We start from the raw sequence: 16667 nt of genomic DNA on the forward strand, positions 1-16667 counted from the left end.
CTAGCCGATCCTCCAGCTGACGATCCACCGGCTTGATTCTATCTCTTAGATTGTCTGGACATGTCATTCACCTCTTGGATCTGCCTATCTTACTCATCTTTTGGATTGTATCTTGGAGTTGGTCATCTGATGTTTAACTGCCTTAGATTTAATTGAGAACTTATGCTTTTTTAATTGTAAGTATCATTTCAAAATAACTTTTAAATTGGTTTTAAAATAAATATATATATATATATATATATATATAGGAAAAATGATTTTAAAATCCTTTTTTAGAAGTTTCAAAAAATTAGATTTTACTTAGGCTTTCCCCCTAGAAATCATGTTCCCCTAGACTTGAGCCAGAACATCTCACAAAAACCTAGGTATACCTTGATTGTGCTTGTAAGACATAGAACGGTGTGAGATGCATAGGGTACATCCTGGACTCAAGAATGCTTATATATGTGCATCAATATGAGTCTGGGCGTTAAACACGCAATATACATCAATCAAGTCAAGTTTTCCAGCTCTAGTCAAATCTAACTGGACTAAATTGGCTTAACTTGACTAACCATGTGAAAGTTGTTGCCCTGTAGGCAATCAACAAGTAGCTAAAGGTTAGACAGTTGGTAAAGGATTCTCAGTTTTCTGGTTAAGCATGTGTTGATCTTTAGGGCTTTGATACCATAAACCATGCATGGACTTAAGGACCAACTGATTTTGAATCAATAACATAAACCAAATTTTTAGCTACTCTACTCCCTCCTTGTCCTAAAATTTAATAAGTATTGCTTAAAATTAAGTTAAGTTTATGTTTAACCTAAGCTATAGCTTTCAAAATCCAATACTTGCAAAAAGCTAAGCTAAGTTCCAAGTCTTATTTTCAAAATTTTAAAACTTAGCTCACTTTGAAATCTAACTTTGTAAAATCTTGCTTTCCAAGTAAAGCACAGTTTTGCAAAATTCAACTCATTGCTTTCAAAAATTAAAAAGTGACTTCAAAAATATTTTCTCCAACAAATTTTCAAAATCTAAACAAGTGCTTCCAGTAGTCTTATAATTTTAACTAAGTTTCCAAAAAGCTAACACTTTCACTTAGCTAAAAATAAGAAATGACAATTATAAACTGTTAAGTGTTTTCAAAATCTTGTTAAATCAAATGACTATTTTATTTTTGATATATGGCAAAGGGGGAGAGTAGCAAATTCAAGTTATAAAATTCAAATTTAAAATAATGAATAGTAAAGGGGGGGGGCAACAGTTAAGGGGAGCCTATACTTGGTACTCATAGAGTTTACTTTAGCAAAATTTGCTAAGCTTGCTTTAAATGTTTTCATCTATTCGTTATTTTATATCCGTTAACTTAACTTTTGAATTTGAGTTGCCATAATAAAAAAGGAGGAGATTGTTGATGCGAGAAGCATCCGACGATCGAACTCGTGTTTTGATAATGGCAAAGGATTCAAAGTTAAGGTGTTTTGTTATCTAACAAGTCTGCTTGAGTATTTCAGGAAAGTCCTAGCTGCGGTTAGGCAAAGGGAAAACCCTAGGGGGTGGTAACCCTAGGTCATAGGGGGTGGTAACCCTAGGTCATAGGGGGTGGTAACCCTATGCGGAAAGTCTTGGCAGATCGATGGATTCAGGCAAAAGTCCTAGGGGGTAGCAACCCTAGGTGGAAAGTCCTAGTGTCGCGAACCAGGTGAAAGACTGGACTAGCCGGGAAGCGGATGTCCAGCAGAAAGTCCGGAAGCGTCGAGTGCTGAGCAAAAGTCCAGTCTTTCACCTGGTTCGCGACACCAGGACTTTCCACCTAGGGTTGCCACCCCCTAGGACTTTTGCTTGAATCCATCGACCTGCCAAGACTTTCCGCATAGGGTTACCACCCCCTATGACCTAGGGTTACCACCCCCTAGGGTTTTCCCTTTGCCTAACCGCAGCTAGGACTTTCCTGAAATACTCAAGCAGACTTGTTAGATAACATAACACCTTAACTTTGAATCCTTTGCCATTATCAAAACACGAGTTCGATCGTCGAATGCTTCCCGCATCAACAATAGCGCGGTCCAAGCACTGAAGATAATGCTGATCAGGTAGAAAGACGAGTGATCGAGGCGAACGCGCGATCGAGAAGATGGCGCTCGAGCGATCGGAAAAAAGGCGAATCGAGTAATTGAGGGAGCATTGTACGAGAGACGGTAGCGATGCTGAGTGAACTACGAGAAATAATACCAAGTCGGCCACCGGACCGATGCCGAGCGAGCGGTAAAATGCTCAGCGAGCAACGAGTAAAATGATAGTAGACCGAGCGACACTCAAGACCAAGAGTAGTTCGAGCGGACGAGCGATGCCGAGTGCGCGACCACGAAGATACCGACTGGGCGACCGAGAAAATGCTGACCGGGCGGATGAGAGGGCGATGTCGAACGGATGATCGAGAAAATGCTGACCAATAGGTCGTACAATGCTGACCGGGCGGACGAGCGACCGATGTCGAGTGGGTGATCGAGAAAATGCTGACCTGACGACCACCAAGATGTCGTACAAAACAAGCGCGTGGCTAAGTGAACGATCGGGCGTAGGATCAGGCGACTACTAAAGTGTCGACCGAGCGATGAAAAATAATGCCAAGCGGCTGCCAAGCAAGCTATCAGGCGAATGCCCAGTGAGCGCCTGGACAAATACCAAGCGAGAGACGAAGCAGCGCTGGGCGGGAGTGGAGCTCGAAAACTGAGCGGGAGCATAGCCCGTGAAATCGGATACGCACAGAAACGAAAGTCATGAGCCAAACGGGTGCGTCGCACATGAGCTGCACTGGAGTGTAGCCCGTGTGTAGAAGGCGCGTGGAAGCGAAAGTCGTGAACCGAACAGGCGCAGAGCCTAAGAGATATTCTGGTCCAAAACCAGTAGAGATACTCTTGTCCGTGACCATAGGAGATAGCTCGACCCTGAACGGGGGAGATAAGATGCTCTGATATGCCCCGTGCCTAGTGAAGACCGTTCGACCCCGAACGGGGGAGATAGATGCTCTGCTAAGCTGATTGGTGAAGATACGGGTTTAAGGTCGTCGTCCGACCGCTGATGACGTGAGGGTTTAAGGTCGTCGTTTGACCGCCGATGACGAGAGGGTTTAAGGTCGTCGCTCAACCACCGATGACGTGAGGGTTTAAGGTCGTCGCTTGACCGCCGATGACGCGAGGGTTTAAGGTCGCCGCTCGACCGTCTTCAGGCCGGGTGTTTATAGTCGCCGGTTCGATTCTAACGTTTAACGTTGCCGCTCGACGGTCTTCTAGCATCACTTAAACCCGGCCGATCGGCACGGGGTCTTCAACATCGAGCTCGTGGCTCGGATAATATACGTGTAACGACCCAATTTTTCCCATTTCAAGTTATAAAGGGCCATAAAAATATTTGGAAATGCCTTTAAAATATTCTAGAGATTTTTAGGAATTTTTAGAGTATTTTTACGTAATTTTTGGAGGTCGTTTAGTATTTTTACAAAACCAAAGAAGTTTAAGCAAAAAGTATTGGAGAAGAGGTTCGAACCCGCGACCTCGGGTCGAACCAAACCAAGCCAAACCGGCTTGACCAGCTGGGATAAGAGATTTATGTTAATCTCAAATAGAGTTAAATAAGGTTATAGTATAGTTGAGTTATATCCGATTACTTATAAAAGGAAATAAGTTTTGGGATTTTAAAAAACCTAACTTCTTCTCTCTAAATTCTTCTTCGCCTTCTCCCTCGCGACGGCGCAAGAACTCTCGGCGGAAACCAGGAGCAGCTAGGGTTGGAGATTCCGACGCCGGCGAAGCTTCCCTCCAGCCGTCCTTCATCCACGGTGGCTGTTCCCGACGGAGAGAAGCCCGAGAGCTCAGAGGACACGTCGGAAAAGGGATCTACCTAGCCCTAGAAGTTCCCTTCCCTTCTTTCCGGTTGTAAGTGCAAGAAACCCTAGGTAAGTACTACTCTCACCTGTGGTAGGAGTTGCTCCGTTTGGTATGGTTGCTTTCGGATTTTTGCTTGCCGTGTAGAATTGTAAGCTCGGTTTTGTTTCCTTTCCATGCCCTGTTCATAGCCGAACAACATCCTTTAACATTAGGGTTTGTAGATTTCGGTTTTAAGCCTAAGTCTAGCATGATATGAGCTTGCGGGGTTGAAGTGGGTGGATTTTTGGTGCCATCCGAGTGCTGCCGAGACCTGCACAGGAAGCCTTGATACCTGTCGTGACCTGCACATGAAGTTTGGGTTTATGCCGTGACCTGCATAGGGAACTCCAAGTATTATCTAGGCTAATTGAGCAAGTAGAATGGTTTAGTGCTAATTAGAATTGTATGCATTTTATTCTTGAGCGTATGTTGTTCATGAACCTCTTTGCTTTAGGGTCATGTTGTACATACTTAAGTTTGATAAGTAAATATTTTGGACAGCATGCTTATAAAACCTGAGTCGCATTCCTTTGCTTCCCTTATAGCATGATGAGAATTTCTAAGTAGCATCCTATACTTGTCTTTACAGCATACTTAGAAGGCCAAGAAATTAGTTTCCTTTACGCTTCGTTCATAGCATGTTTAAGAAGTTTAAAGTAGCATGTTACATTATTTTGTATAGCATGTTTAAAGGCCTTAAAGTAGTATTCTTTGTCATGTTTTAATAGCAGGTTTAGAAGCCCTAAAGTAGCATTCCTTGCCTATTTTTACAGCATGAATGGAATCACTAAAGTAGCATCCTATACCTGTTTATTACAGCATACTTAGAAAGCCCAAAGTTAGCTTCCTTTTGCTTTATTTCTAGCATGATTAGAAAGTTTAAAGTAGTATGTTTTTGCCTATTTTGTATAGCATGTTTAGAAGATTAAAGTAGCATGTTTTATTCTATTTTTCAGCATGTTTAAAAGCCTTAGAGTAGTCATCCTTGCCATATACTTACAGCAGGGTTAGCAGCCCTAAAGTATCGTTCTATACTTGTTTTTACAGCATGATTAGAATCATTTCATACTTGATTTTACAGCATGTTTAGAAGCACAAAAATAGCATCCTTTGCCATGTTTTCACCGTATGATTCAAAGGCTTTAAATTGCTTTCTTTAGTTTAGCTTATAGCATGATCAGTAAGCTTTAAGTTACTTGTTTTATTCTGTTATATAGCATGGTTAATTGATTATACACCCATACTTGTTAAGTATATTTAAAGGACTCCCACAATCTTTAATAAAAGATAATAAGGAAGATAAAAGAATAAGAAAGATAACAAGTAAGTCAAGCAAGAGGCTAGTACCCGACATCCAAGAGCTTGTCGTTAAACAAATCCAGGTGACCATTTCCGAGGTCTTGGCCCTGGTAAACCGAGGTCTGCTCTTTTAGGATTGGTGGCTCGCAACCCCAACCTATTAGGGAACGCGCATGAGATGGTACTAAGCCTGGGCCCAAAGAAAAGAAAACCAAAGAAGAAGAAAGAAAAAGAAAAGAAGAAGAAAAGTAAAGTAAGAAGAAAAAGAAGAAGAAAGTGAAAGAGAAATTAAAAGATTAATTTCTAGTATAAGGATATAAGAAGATGAAACAAGTTTATGCTTAGAATCAATAAATGTTTAGTTCTTTAATTCTAAGCCTACAGTAGTAGTTTCATTTCTTTCCTGTTAGATAGTGAGCATGTTTAGTATCCAGTTTCATTTTCTGTATACCATGAGCACATGCAGATTTGCTTTTAGCATTCCAGTTTTAGTATTGTTGCATTCTTTTTATGCACTTCGAGTTTTTGTGAGATAGATTAGTACTTACTAAGCGTTTTCGCTTATAGATCTTTTGTTTTTTTTCCTCCTACCGCAGATAAAGGAAAAGCTAAGATATGAAGGGAGACGACAGGATGGTGGTAGTGATGAAGGTGTGTGGTGACTGGACTGTGGAGAGATCCAGAAGTAGCTGGCAAAATTGTCAATACTTTCTTTTAGTTCTCTGTTAATGTTATATTAAATTTGGGATTGTAGTTGAGTTTATTTCCGCATGTCTAGCTTGTCTCTTTTATTATTTGTGGAGTGCGGTAGTCATTGCTATTGCTAGAGTAGTTTCTTTGTTTTATTGTGATTTTTATTACTGCGTGGTTGTGGAAAATATGTTCCAGCCGCATGTGGCTGCGTGTATATCTTTTGTATTATAGATTTGGTCACCGGTACAGGGGAGACTCTGTCAAAATTTTTCGGTAGGGTTTCCATGTGATATTTAATCATACCGGTTAAGTAGAGTTAGTAGTTAAGTAACGGTCATCCTTAGAGAGTAGTAGTAGTAAGAAGGGTGGTTGTTACAATACGCCCGGCCGATTGGCACGGGGTCTTTGACATCGAGCCCGTGACTCGGATAATATACGCTCGGCCGATCGGTACGGGGTCTTTGACATCGAGCCCATGGCTCGGATAATATATGCCCGGTCGATCGACACAAGATTTTCGACATCGAGCCCGTGGCTCGGATAATATACGGCCGACCGATCGGTACGGGGTCTTCGACATCGAGCCCGTGGCTCGGATAATATATGCCCGGCCGATCGGCACGGGATCTTCGACATCGAGCCCGTGGCTCGGATAATATACGCCTGGCCGATCGGCATGGGGTCTTCGACATCGAGCCCGTGGCTCGGATAATATACACCCGTCCGATCGGCACGGGGTCTTCGACATCAAGCCCGTGGCTTGGATAATATATGCCCAGCTGATCGGCATGGGGGTCCTCGATCGAGGAACTATGGTAGATCATATAACTGAAAGAGAAAAGATAACGCAAAAATTGACTGAGGTCATGACGATGGCAGAACTTTCCGACGTCGCCCATCTTCACGTTCCAGATCAGGTGCGTTCCCACAGATGGTACCAATTTGATCCTGTTGGGAAGCTGAGAAGACGAACCTGCTGGTGTGACGTGTCTGGAATGTTGACCACATCTCCATGACTTGGAAGGTGAGCTGTCTTCTGTGTTGACCGAGTCGCCAGAAGTCATTTGGTCGACAATACCTGCAGCCAATGACCAGGTCACCTCGGTCTCTGGTATCTCGATGCTCGAGGCAGATCTCACGGATATATAAGCAGTCAAATAATAACAACACAGTGAAATAAATAGATAAGAGGAGTACGGCGACGTACCCTGCCCCCGGGGAGGCGACCCTCGGATGGATGGATGTGCTGACTGCGACGCTGATCGAGTCGTCGCGACCGGGAAGAGTAGATAGACGTCCACCAGATGAATAACTAGCTTCTGTGGCTCAAAGTCGGGCGCGATAGGGATTCGTATGACGATACGCGATTTAATTACAACACCGACTTGCAGGCCGGAATAGGGTCACAAAAGTCGGAGTACAATAACGACGTAAAGGCCAAATACTCTATCGGCTCGTCGGCTAGAGTAGATAAATAGTACGAAACCTGAGCATGCAGATGGCGGCTGTCCGAAGGGTGACGGTGGTTGTCGTCGGAGGCGACGCCCGCGGGAGGTAGTGCCGGTGGCTGCTGGAAATGTTGGCGACGACATCTATTGTCGCCGGAGGCAGTGGTGATGGTAGTCGCTGGAGGCGGCGAAGCTGGACGCCGAAGACGACGGCGCTGGACGCCAAAGGCGACTGTAGCGATGGTCGCACGAGGCGACGGCGCTGATCGCCGGAGGCGGCTGCGACAACTGCTAGAAGTGACGACGATGTCCCTCGACGGCATCGGCGCTGGAGAAAGGGGGAGGAGACGGCGGTGCCGTACATCTAATGAGGGAGGAGGAGGTGGCGAGCTTCCCTCGCGGCGGCGACATGCCTCAGCCAACTGTGGCCCGAATCGAGGACGAGGAGAAGAGCGAGAAGAGAGGAGGCCATCTCACCAGCCAAGGATGGACGGCACCGGAGACGCAGAGGAGGAGCAGTGTCGTGATCGGGGTCGGCGGCGAATTAGGGCACTGTGAATTGAATCCAAATTCCTACAGTTTGAGAGTCTTGAGTCATCTTTCAACTTTATCTGACGTTAGCTTTAATCACGGCGAACTAGGAATTTTGGCTCGAGAAGAACAGGGGTGGCATCTGCGTGTCTATTTCCTCAAAGGCATTACTGATTACAGGAGTCAATGACAAGCGATACTGGAAATACCTACCAACCGAGGAATCTAGGTACTGAGTCTTGTCTATGGCTAAACAAACTAACTCTTTGAATATTTCCTTTTACCTTCTTTAAAGTGTTTTTCATTTCAATCTGATACCTTTATTGACTGCTAATACCTAGATGAGGTCTTATCACCCACTGAATGAGGGTGAACCTTAAAGGGTGGGTTTTCACCCCACCTGTCACATGCTCGCTCAGGATGCTATGATTTACCTTTCTCGTGATGGTCTTGGGTCGGGTGTGGCGGGAGCGCTGGGGGCGAGTGATTTCGCCTTTGCCACATTAAAGGGTGGGTTTATCGTGATGGAAAGATAGGAGGGGAAGGGGGTGAAGAAGGAAAAGAGACTTAGAGATATATGAGCGATGAAGCCTCATATGTGTTTATTTTCATGCCTTTCCCTCTCCTCCCTCCTAACTTTTCACCCAAGTAAACTCAGCCTAAGATCGGTTTGCATAATTCTCCAAAGTATCAATATGCTTATAGCAGAGTTTTCTCCTCCCTTGAAGTGGTTTTCTCCTCCCTTGACGGCCGGTATAATAGTGGTAAAATTCTAGTTAATTCACAATCTGATTCGGATTTTCAGGGTGCATCTGTTATGATCAACATAAGTTAAATACTTTTGGCAAGGATTTGGTCTCTGATATTGTTTTGGACTTTAAATATCAATATACACTTCAACAGCAATCAAATTCATGGTTTCCCTAAGGAAAAAGGTGTTTCCTTTGCAGGTTTAACACGGTCGCATACCTTCAGCAAACCTGGTGGTTTGAGGTGGCTGGGGATCGGAAATAGATTTCTTCTTCCCTGTTGGAACCTATAGCCTGTTCTTCCAACTTCATCTAGGTCTACCTTCGAAACGTTTTGGTCGCCGAATTTGCAACTCTGAGCACATCCACGGGTGGGACAAAAAACCTGTGAAATTCCAGCTATGGACGTCGAACGGTCAAAAAGCTCTATCCCAGTGCTCTTTAACTGATCCCGGAAGTTGGATAAACTACCATGTAGGAGATTTTGTGGTAGACAAATGTGATGTACCCACCAAGCTCAAGTTCTCATTGACACAAATTGATTGCACACACACAAAAGGTGGCATCTGTGTCGACTCTGTGTTCATATGTCCCAAAAGTTTTATGTAGGAAAGATGTTTAGCGCACACGTAATTTTGTAGGTTGCAACATTTCCACAATAGATATGTAAGCAATGTATGTTGTTCATTGTTGTCTCCTCTTTTTTTTTCCCAACGGTTTTGATCATAAAAAGAGAAGATTTTTGCATATCATGAAGCTTAGCAAAATTCGATTACCACCTGTTTTTTCTTCTTTTTTATAAAGAAATGCTAACTACATAAATCAGTGAGTAATTTTCATTTGGTTCTTCAGAATCCACCTACTTGTTTTATTATTTTTTTCTTTTTTAGTTTAGAATATTATATTTTCATCCTTTGCAATTTATAAAAATAAATAAAATAAAACAAAACATTATTTTTTCCTCCATCAACACTAGACATCAAGCAAAGTTTAGAACGGTAACGAATTATAATTTTATGTTATATTTGTTTCTTGAATTATTTAGTGTGTTAAAAAGCTAGATGGTACTTTATTTCTATTTTACAATTTATGAGGTGGTAAACTGTGGAGGTAAAATAAAAACGATGTTAAAGTTTTTCATTTTTATAAGTTATAATTTGTCTAGGAATATTTTTATTTTAGTTTTAAAAGAATGTACGAAACAAATATTTAATATTGAATTTTAGCACTTTGAAATTTATTAAAGCTATGTAATAAAAGTTTTTATATTAAAATAATTTAAAAAACTTCTCGAGGACCGTTAGCATTAGTGGTTATTCCATAGAGCAACCATGAAGCGTCAAACAATAAAGATAGAGATATTATTCAAGAGGAATAATAAAGAGGGATAAAAATTAAATGTTGGACGAATATTTTAGAGATCGATATTTAAATACGCGTAAATTATATTCTTAGTAAGAAAAGAACATCTATTTTAATAAGATTCAGACCCCTCCTTTTATCAATGGAAAAAATTCCATATAAAATTAATTATAAGCATCAATGTAACTTAAATGAATCAACAATTGATATTCTCTAAGTTGTAAATATAGTCAAATCATCTCGAATATAATTATTAAATTATTTTACATTCTTAGGCTATGCCCAATTTTAATCAATATTTATATAATAAGACTTCGAGATGGGTGCAACAATTGAATCATCACATGAATGCTTTTTTTTTGGTCAAATTGATTTTCCAACTTACTAAATCACATCCAAATTAATTAAGATTTTTCCCCCTCATTTTCACAAACGTGCCACTTCAATTACTTTGCACATCCCCATTTTGATACCATTTTCATCTTAAAATATCCTCATTATGACAATTTGTCCTAATAATTTAATCTCAATTAGGTCCTTTTTATTATTCAGGCCTCTCCTAATTTAATTTGCTTCAATTAATTGTTACATGTATTTGAACCTTTATTAGGCTTCTTGAAATATTATTAATGTGTAATTGGTTAAAGTTTTTAATACAACATGAATTTTCCTTTATTCAACTGTATAAGGGAAGATCTACCTAAACTATATCATAACTATCCAATATTTAAAAGTTTGTATTTTGTCTTATGGACAATGGTATAGTTTTTCAAATATTTAAGGATGGAATTATATTTTTGATAAATTAACGGATGAATTTCTCTTAATAGGAGGTTGACTTAATATTGTTAGGCTGATGAGTCATCTGTAATGAACGTTTCTCGATTTATCTTAATAGTGGATGAAAAATTTTTATGGGATTAAAATTATCATCTCAGGATTAGTCGTCATAAGTTGGATAAATATTACCTTCTGAAATATGAAGTCAAGAGCTCGGTATGATGGTAAGGAGGATGCATTTTTACACCTATAACGATTAAATTATAGATAAAACTACGCCCAAAGAGTCATCGTGCTTCTATTTAATGGAAATGTATATATAACATGCATCCATTTAAAAGTTTATCGTGGAAGTATCAAAGTGTATTTATCCTTAAATGATATATATGACTATGTATAAGATTATTTTTAAGTGGCTTTATCAAAGTGTATTCTAAGAGACTATCAACTAGAGTACGCCTAGTTTTAGAGGGTGTTTAATTAAATAATGAGAATGATTATAGATATGAATTTGATAGTAGGATGGAATGAAAATAGGAATGGAAATAAAACCCATCAAATTATATGAATTTGGTTGATTCCTATAAATTTAATAATCATTCCCAAAATGACATTCTCAAATCCATAATCCAAATACTATTTTTTACTATCATTCTATTCCCTCATTCTCAAACTCATCAACCAAACACCCCTTTAATTATCAAACTATTTAACCCTTCACCATAAACAGATACATAAATATATTCTCAATCTGATTAAAATAGAGTATCATATACACTAAAATGTAGATATTTATTAGCTATTAAAATATTTATTAATTGAATACATGAATTGAAATGAAAGGTCAGTTTCCCACCTCCTCTAATTAAAAATTAATTAAAAAAAACTCGCGAATAAACAATATTATTATTTGCTGTTTCCATGCATCCACGTAGATCTCGAAGCACGTTTCTCAATAAACAATAATATTCTGGGTGGAGCAGGTTGCTCGTGGAATATCAACGACGTTTTTTTTTTTTTTGTCTTCTCTGTTGCGCATGCATCAGTTTCTACGTGATCTTGGTTCATCTGTCCATTTATCCACGAGTTCCTCCTAAATCGAGATAAATGTATTTAGTGCACTACTCTCATCCCTGCCGGCCTTATATATATAGATAACGCCGACGACAGGATTGATATATTCCAACTCCAATCGGCCGTGGAGTTGTAGGTTAATTATGGAGTTGGCGATGCAGAGATTTCTCACTTCTGTCGCCCTTCTGCTCTGTTTTCAGGGTTTCGGATTCTGTTTTCCTGATCACGATGCGGTGCCACGCTATAGCTTCTTGAGGCATGCGGCGGAGGCACCACGAGTGTCGCACCACGATTACATCATCGTCGGCGGGGGCACGGCCGGATGCCCCTTGGGCGCTACTCTGTCGGAGAGATTCGACGTGCTGGTGCTGGAAAGAGGCGGCTCGCCTTACGGGAATCCCAACGTTTCCGAGCTCGCTTTGATTGTCCAGAACCTTGTGTACCAGACCCCGACCTCCCCGGCGCAGCGCTTCGTCTCCGTGGACGGCGTCATCAACGCGCGGGCGCGCTGCCTTGGCGGCGGGACCTGCATCAACGCCGGGTTCTACTCTCGCGCCAGCCGCCAGGAGGTGGAGGAGATGGGGCTGAATCTGGAGCTGGCGGAGGAGTCGTTCCGTTGGGTTGAGAAAGAGGTGGCGTTCCGACCTCGGCTGACGGGTTGGACGTCGGCCTTCATGTCAGGGCTCCTCGAGGCCGGAGTGACGCCGGACAATGGCTTCACGTACGATCATTTACCTGGGACGAAGGTCGGAGGGACGACGTTCGATCAAAATGGCCACCGCCACACCGCCGCCGATCTGCTCAAGTACGCAGACCCTGCCAGGATCACCGTGCTCTTGCGCGCCACGGCTCAGAGGATCTTGTTCAGGAACAGAGGTGCTTCCTCCGAAATTAAAGATCAATCATATTTATAATGATATTGATGAATGCTCTTCTCTTCTCTGCTCTGCTCTGCTCGCAGGAAGGAAACATAAGCCGGAGGCATATGGTGTAGTATACAAGGATGAAGCTGGCAACGTGCACGAAGCCTACCTCAAGAATTCCTCCACCGGCGAAATTATACTGTCGGCCGGGGCCCTCGGCAGCCCACAGTTGCTCATGTTGAGCGGCGTCGGCCCTGCCCCTCACCTAGAGTCCTTAGGCATCGAGGTGGTGCTGAACCAGCCACTGGTCGGCCGTGGCATGTCCGACAACCCGTTGAACGCCATCATCGTCCCTTCACCACAACCAATCGAGATCACATCGGTGCAAGTCGTCGGAATCCGGCCGGACTACTACGTGGAGTCCGTGACCGGCATCAACCTTTTCTCTGCCTTTTTGGCTGGCAACTCCACCGGGCCGTCCGCAACTTCACCGGTACACGTAACCACACAAATGAACAGAACAAACAGATCGATTCTATCTCATCTCACACCAATTCTTTAATCTGCATGTTTCAGATTAGCAACTCATTTCAAGGCGGCACGATAGTCGAGAAGTTGGCGCGCCCTCTTTCTCAGGGATTTCTTCGCTTGAGGAATCGCGACCCGGAAGAGAATCCATTAGTCACCTTCAATTACTTCATGGAAGCTGAGGATGTTCAGGCATGCGTCGAGGCCCTCAGGACGATTGAAAGAGTGATCGATTCGAGAGCCCTGTCGAGATTTAGATACCCGAATCAGTCGGTGCAGAGCTTGGTAGCTCTATCCGCAAGTGTAATAGTGAATTTAAGAGCAAGAAACGCCAATGACTCCACTTCATTGGAGCAATACTGCAGAGACCTTGTGATGACGATCTGGCACTACCATGGCGGATGCCAAATGAGAAAAGTGGTCGACCATAACTACAAAGTGCTCGGCGTTGATGCTCTCAGGATCATCGACGGATCTACCTTCACTTTCTCACCGGGAACAAACCCACAAGCTACTGTCATGATGTTAGGAAGGTAATCAACTTCATCTTAAAACTCTTGAACTGACCATTCGACGGATCACTTCAATTTGACATTGTTCCTTGTGTAGGTACATGGGAGTTCGGATGCTGAAAGGGCATAAATTTCACTGACTAATCTGCCAGTAATAGTTTATCAATCTTTGGAAAGAAATTTCCAGCTTCACTTTCTTTCTGAACATGACCATTGAATGATATCTATCAGCATGTAACATGGCATTCGATTTCATTTTCAGAAAGATTGTACCATTATTATCTTTATGCAATTGGAGTTAAGATTTTATCCAGTAATTTGGTTAATTAGAGAGTTTTAAGATAAAAGTTTAATCTTCTCGAATGAATTGATAATTGTGATGGAGTTTGTAATAGAAGACTTGCAAAACTAAATACATTGGGGAAAGTTTATCTTGCCAAAATGTTACGGATGGTTTAGTTTGAATGCTTTCTAGAAGTTTGAACTGATAGGAAGATACACTGTGATCTTAAACATAAGAAGCCTGATATTAATAAACCTTATTTGCTTATGTAAAGACATCTTTACACTTGGCTGCTAGCTATTAAAAAAAATAGTTAATTAGGTTAGGTAATATAGAAATTGGGATGATCTACTTGGTCCTATGAAAATTTTCTATCGATCATATGATAAATCAAGAAAGCATATAGAAAGACTCATCCGCATAACCAAGATTTTTAAAATACATCAACTATAGTTGAGTAAGAAACAAAATACATCACAGTTGAGTGAGAAATTCTAATTCATTTGTTGTTCAACTATTAGAATAGCTAATCAATTGCATCAATATTGATGAGAAGAAATAAAATCTCATATAATTTTTAATATAATGTTTTATTAGTTTTTGGACCTAAAGTATTCCTTTTCCATATTTTATTTAAAATCATTTTTTTTTTATTATAAAGTTGATACGTTTAAATCTCTTTTAAAAATAAGGATTTATCATATTTATAGAGGAGAAGAGTGTGGTCCAATCCCTCTATGAGATTATGTATTAGTGGGAGTTCTGTATATCATACTGTCCTTATATTATAAAATAATAAATACAAAAAATAAAAATAGCATCCAAAATTCAAAATTTAAAAATGATGTCATTTTTTTATATTTATAATAATAACAACAACAACACCACCACCACCACCACCACCACCACCACCAACAACAACAACAACAACAACAACAACAACAATAATAATAATAATAATAAGGATACCCCATCATATATTTTGTACCAAACCATCCCTTATTTTAGTGATGCGGCGGTAAGGAAGAACTTACCTGGCACGAGTCAATTGTCACGGTGTAGGTCAAAGTCAAGGTGGTCAACACCAGGGAAGCGGATCATTGTCCGATAGGAGAGGCCCTTGTCCGATCGGTCACCTGAGTAAACAATTATAATTAGTCCGGTCAACAGGAGAACAAGCTACGCAGGCCGGGAGCCTGAGCTGAGCGGACCACCCATATGGCTCAGAGAATGACGTTGGCATTTACACTTAATGAAGCAATAAAATGATAAAGGAGGAAAAGACGGATAATTAATAAAGAGAAAACTAAATAAAACACTCTATCTATCATTAAATAAGAAGAAATCAATATAAATATTACGTCAGTGCCGAGCCAGGGAAGAGGTCTCCAGCGTTGGCCCTCCGATGCTCAAGTCAGTCACCGGCGATAGAGTAGAAGGCGGAGCAACAACAAAAATGAATAGTAGAATGAATAGTGTCTATTGCATAATTCCGCCGATGCTTGGATCCTTCTTTATATAGAGCTACTGTAGCACGCATGCACGCTCTCCAAGGCAAGTACGCTTTCCAAAGTTTTCCTGAAAAGACTTGTCAGTAAAGTGTCCTTGACACAGTACCTTAACAGGCCGGACATATCTCTGAAGTGACAGTGGAAGCTTCCGCCGTAAGATCTTCTGGTTGTCTATGCCCGGTGTCAGTGACACTAACTCCCAAAAGGATGTCGATGGATAACAGAGGGAGTATGCTGCTAGGCTGAGCGGGTTGGCCGCTCAGCTGGAACTTTGATGCTTCCGTGTCCTATCTGCTCGGTTGGAACTTCGCTAATCCTGTGCATGTGTCTGCTCGACCGTAACTCCGTTGTTCCTGTGTCTCGTCTAGTCGGCCGAAGCTCCACTATGCCAATACCGAGTCCTATCGCAAGGCCGAGCGGGGTAGCTACTCAGCCCGACTTTTACACATCATTCCCTCTTCTGTCCGGTGTCCACTACTCCCTTGAGCGTCGGTCATTTGACACTTCCCGGTGTCAAAGGCGGGATTGGATCGGAACCTTCTCCCCAGGATCGAACCAGAACCTTCTCCCCCCAGTCGAGCATGATCACCCGACCGACCAATGATATCTGAGTGCTGATCGCTTGACTTTGACCTCTATTGTGTGGCAATTATTTTCTACAGGATGAGGTCCCTCTTTATTACCGCATCAAAATATATATATATATATATATATATCTGACTATGTATAAGATTATTTTTAAGTGTATTTATCAAAGAGTATTCCAAGAGACTACCAAATAGAGTACGCCTAGTTTTAGGGGACGTTTGGTTTAGGGGAATAAGAGTGGGGAATGGGAATAGCAATCATTGATTGTCATTGTTGATGTTTGGATTATAGGAATGTAAATACAAATAAGGGAATGAATCCTTATAATTGGGTAATGACTCATTCCCATATCTCACTCCTTTAATGAGTCATTACTCTATTTTTAGCAATCAAAATATTCCCTTATTTCAAAAATACCCTTGACCCAAAACTAAAATTTTTCCCCTTAATATCAAATATCAAAATATATGTATTTAATTTTTCTTTCATATCACTTTATCTCTCCTTGTTTTCTCTCATTATATTTTCTCTCTTCACATTT

The 16667-nt window shown here is 41.3% G+C and overlaps 1 protein-coding gene and 1 pseudogene across 1 annotated transcript; both read left to right on the plus strand.

The window, feature by feature from the left end:
- Positions 1–7712: 7712 nt before the first annotated feature.
- On the plus strand, positions 7713–9312 carry LOC121979859 (annotated as a pseudogene).
- A 2538-nt stretch (positions 9313–11850) lies between these two features.
- Positions 11851–14070, plus strand: LOC121981299 (protein HOTHEAD-like). The gene is made up of 4 exons (XM_042533749.1): positions 11851–12717; positions 12803–13197; positions 13281–13765; positions 13842–14070. Exons 1-4 carry the CDS (start codon positions 11985–11987, stop codon positions 13882–13884), a joined length of 1656 nt encoding a protein of 551 aa, XP_042389683.1. The 5' UTR covers positions 11851–11984; the 3' UTR covers positions 13885–14070.
- Positions 14071–16667: the final 2597 nt, after the last annotated feature.

Source organism: Zingiber officinale, chromosome 5A, assembly GCF_018446385.1.
Source record: "Zingiber officinale cultivar Zhangliang chromosome 5A, Zo_v1.1, whole genome shotgun sequence".
Classification (NCBI taxonomy): Eukaryota; Viridiplantae; Streptophyta; class Magnoliopsida; order Zingiberales; family Zingiberaceae; genus Zingiber; species Zingiber officinale.

Excerpts from the sequence above, each read along its gene's own strand:
- LOC121981299 (XM_042533749.1), top strand. The coding sequence starts at position 11,985 with ATGGAGTTGGCGATGCAGAGATTTCTCACTTCTGTCGCCCTTCTGCTC. Across the intron at positions 12,718-12,802 it reads GATCTTGTTCAGGAACAGAG|GAAGGAAACATAAGCCGGAG; the intron begins GTGCTTCCTCCG and ends CTCTGCTCGCAG. Across the intron at positions 13,766-13,841 it reads ACTGTCATGATGTTAGGAAG|GTACATGGGAGTTCGGATGC; the intron begins GTAATCAACTTC and ends TTCCTTGTGTAG.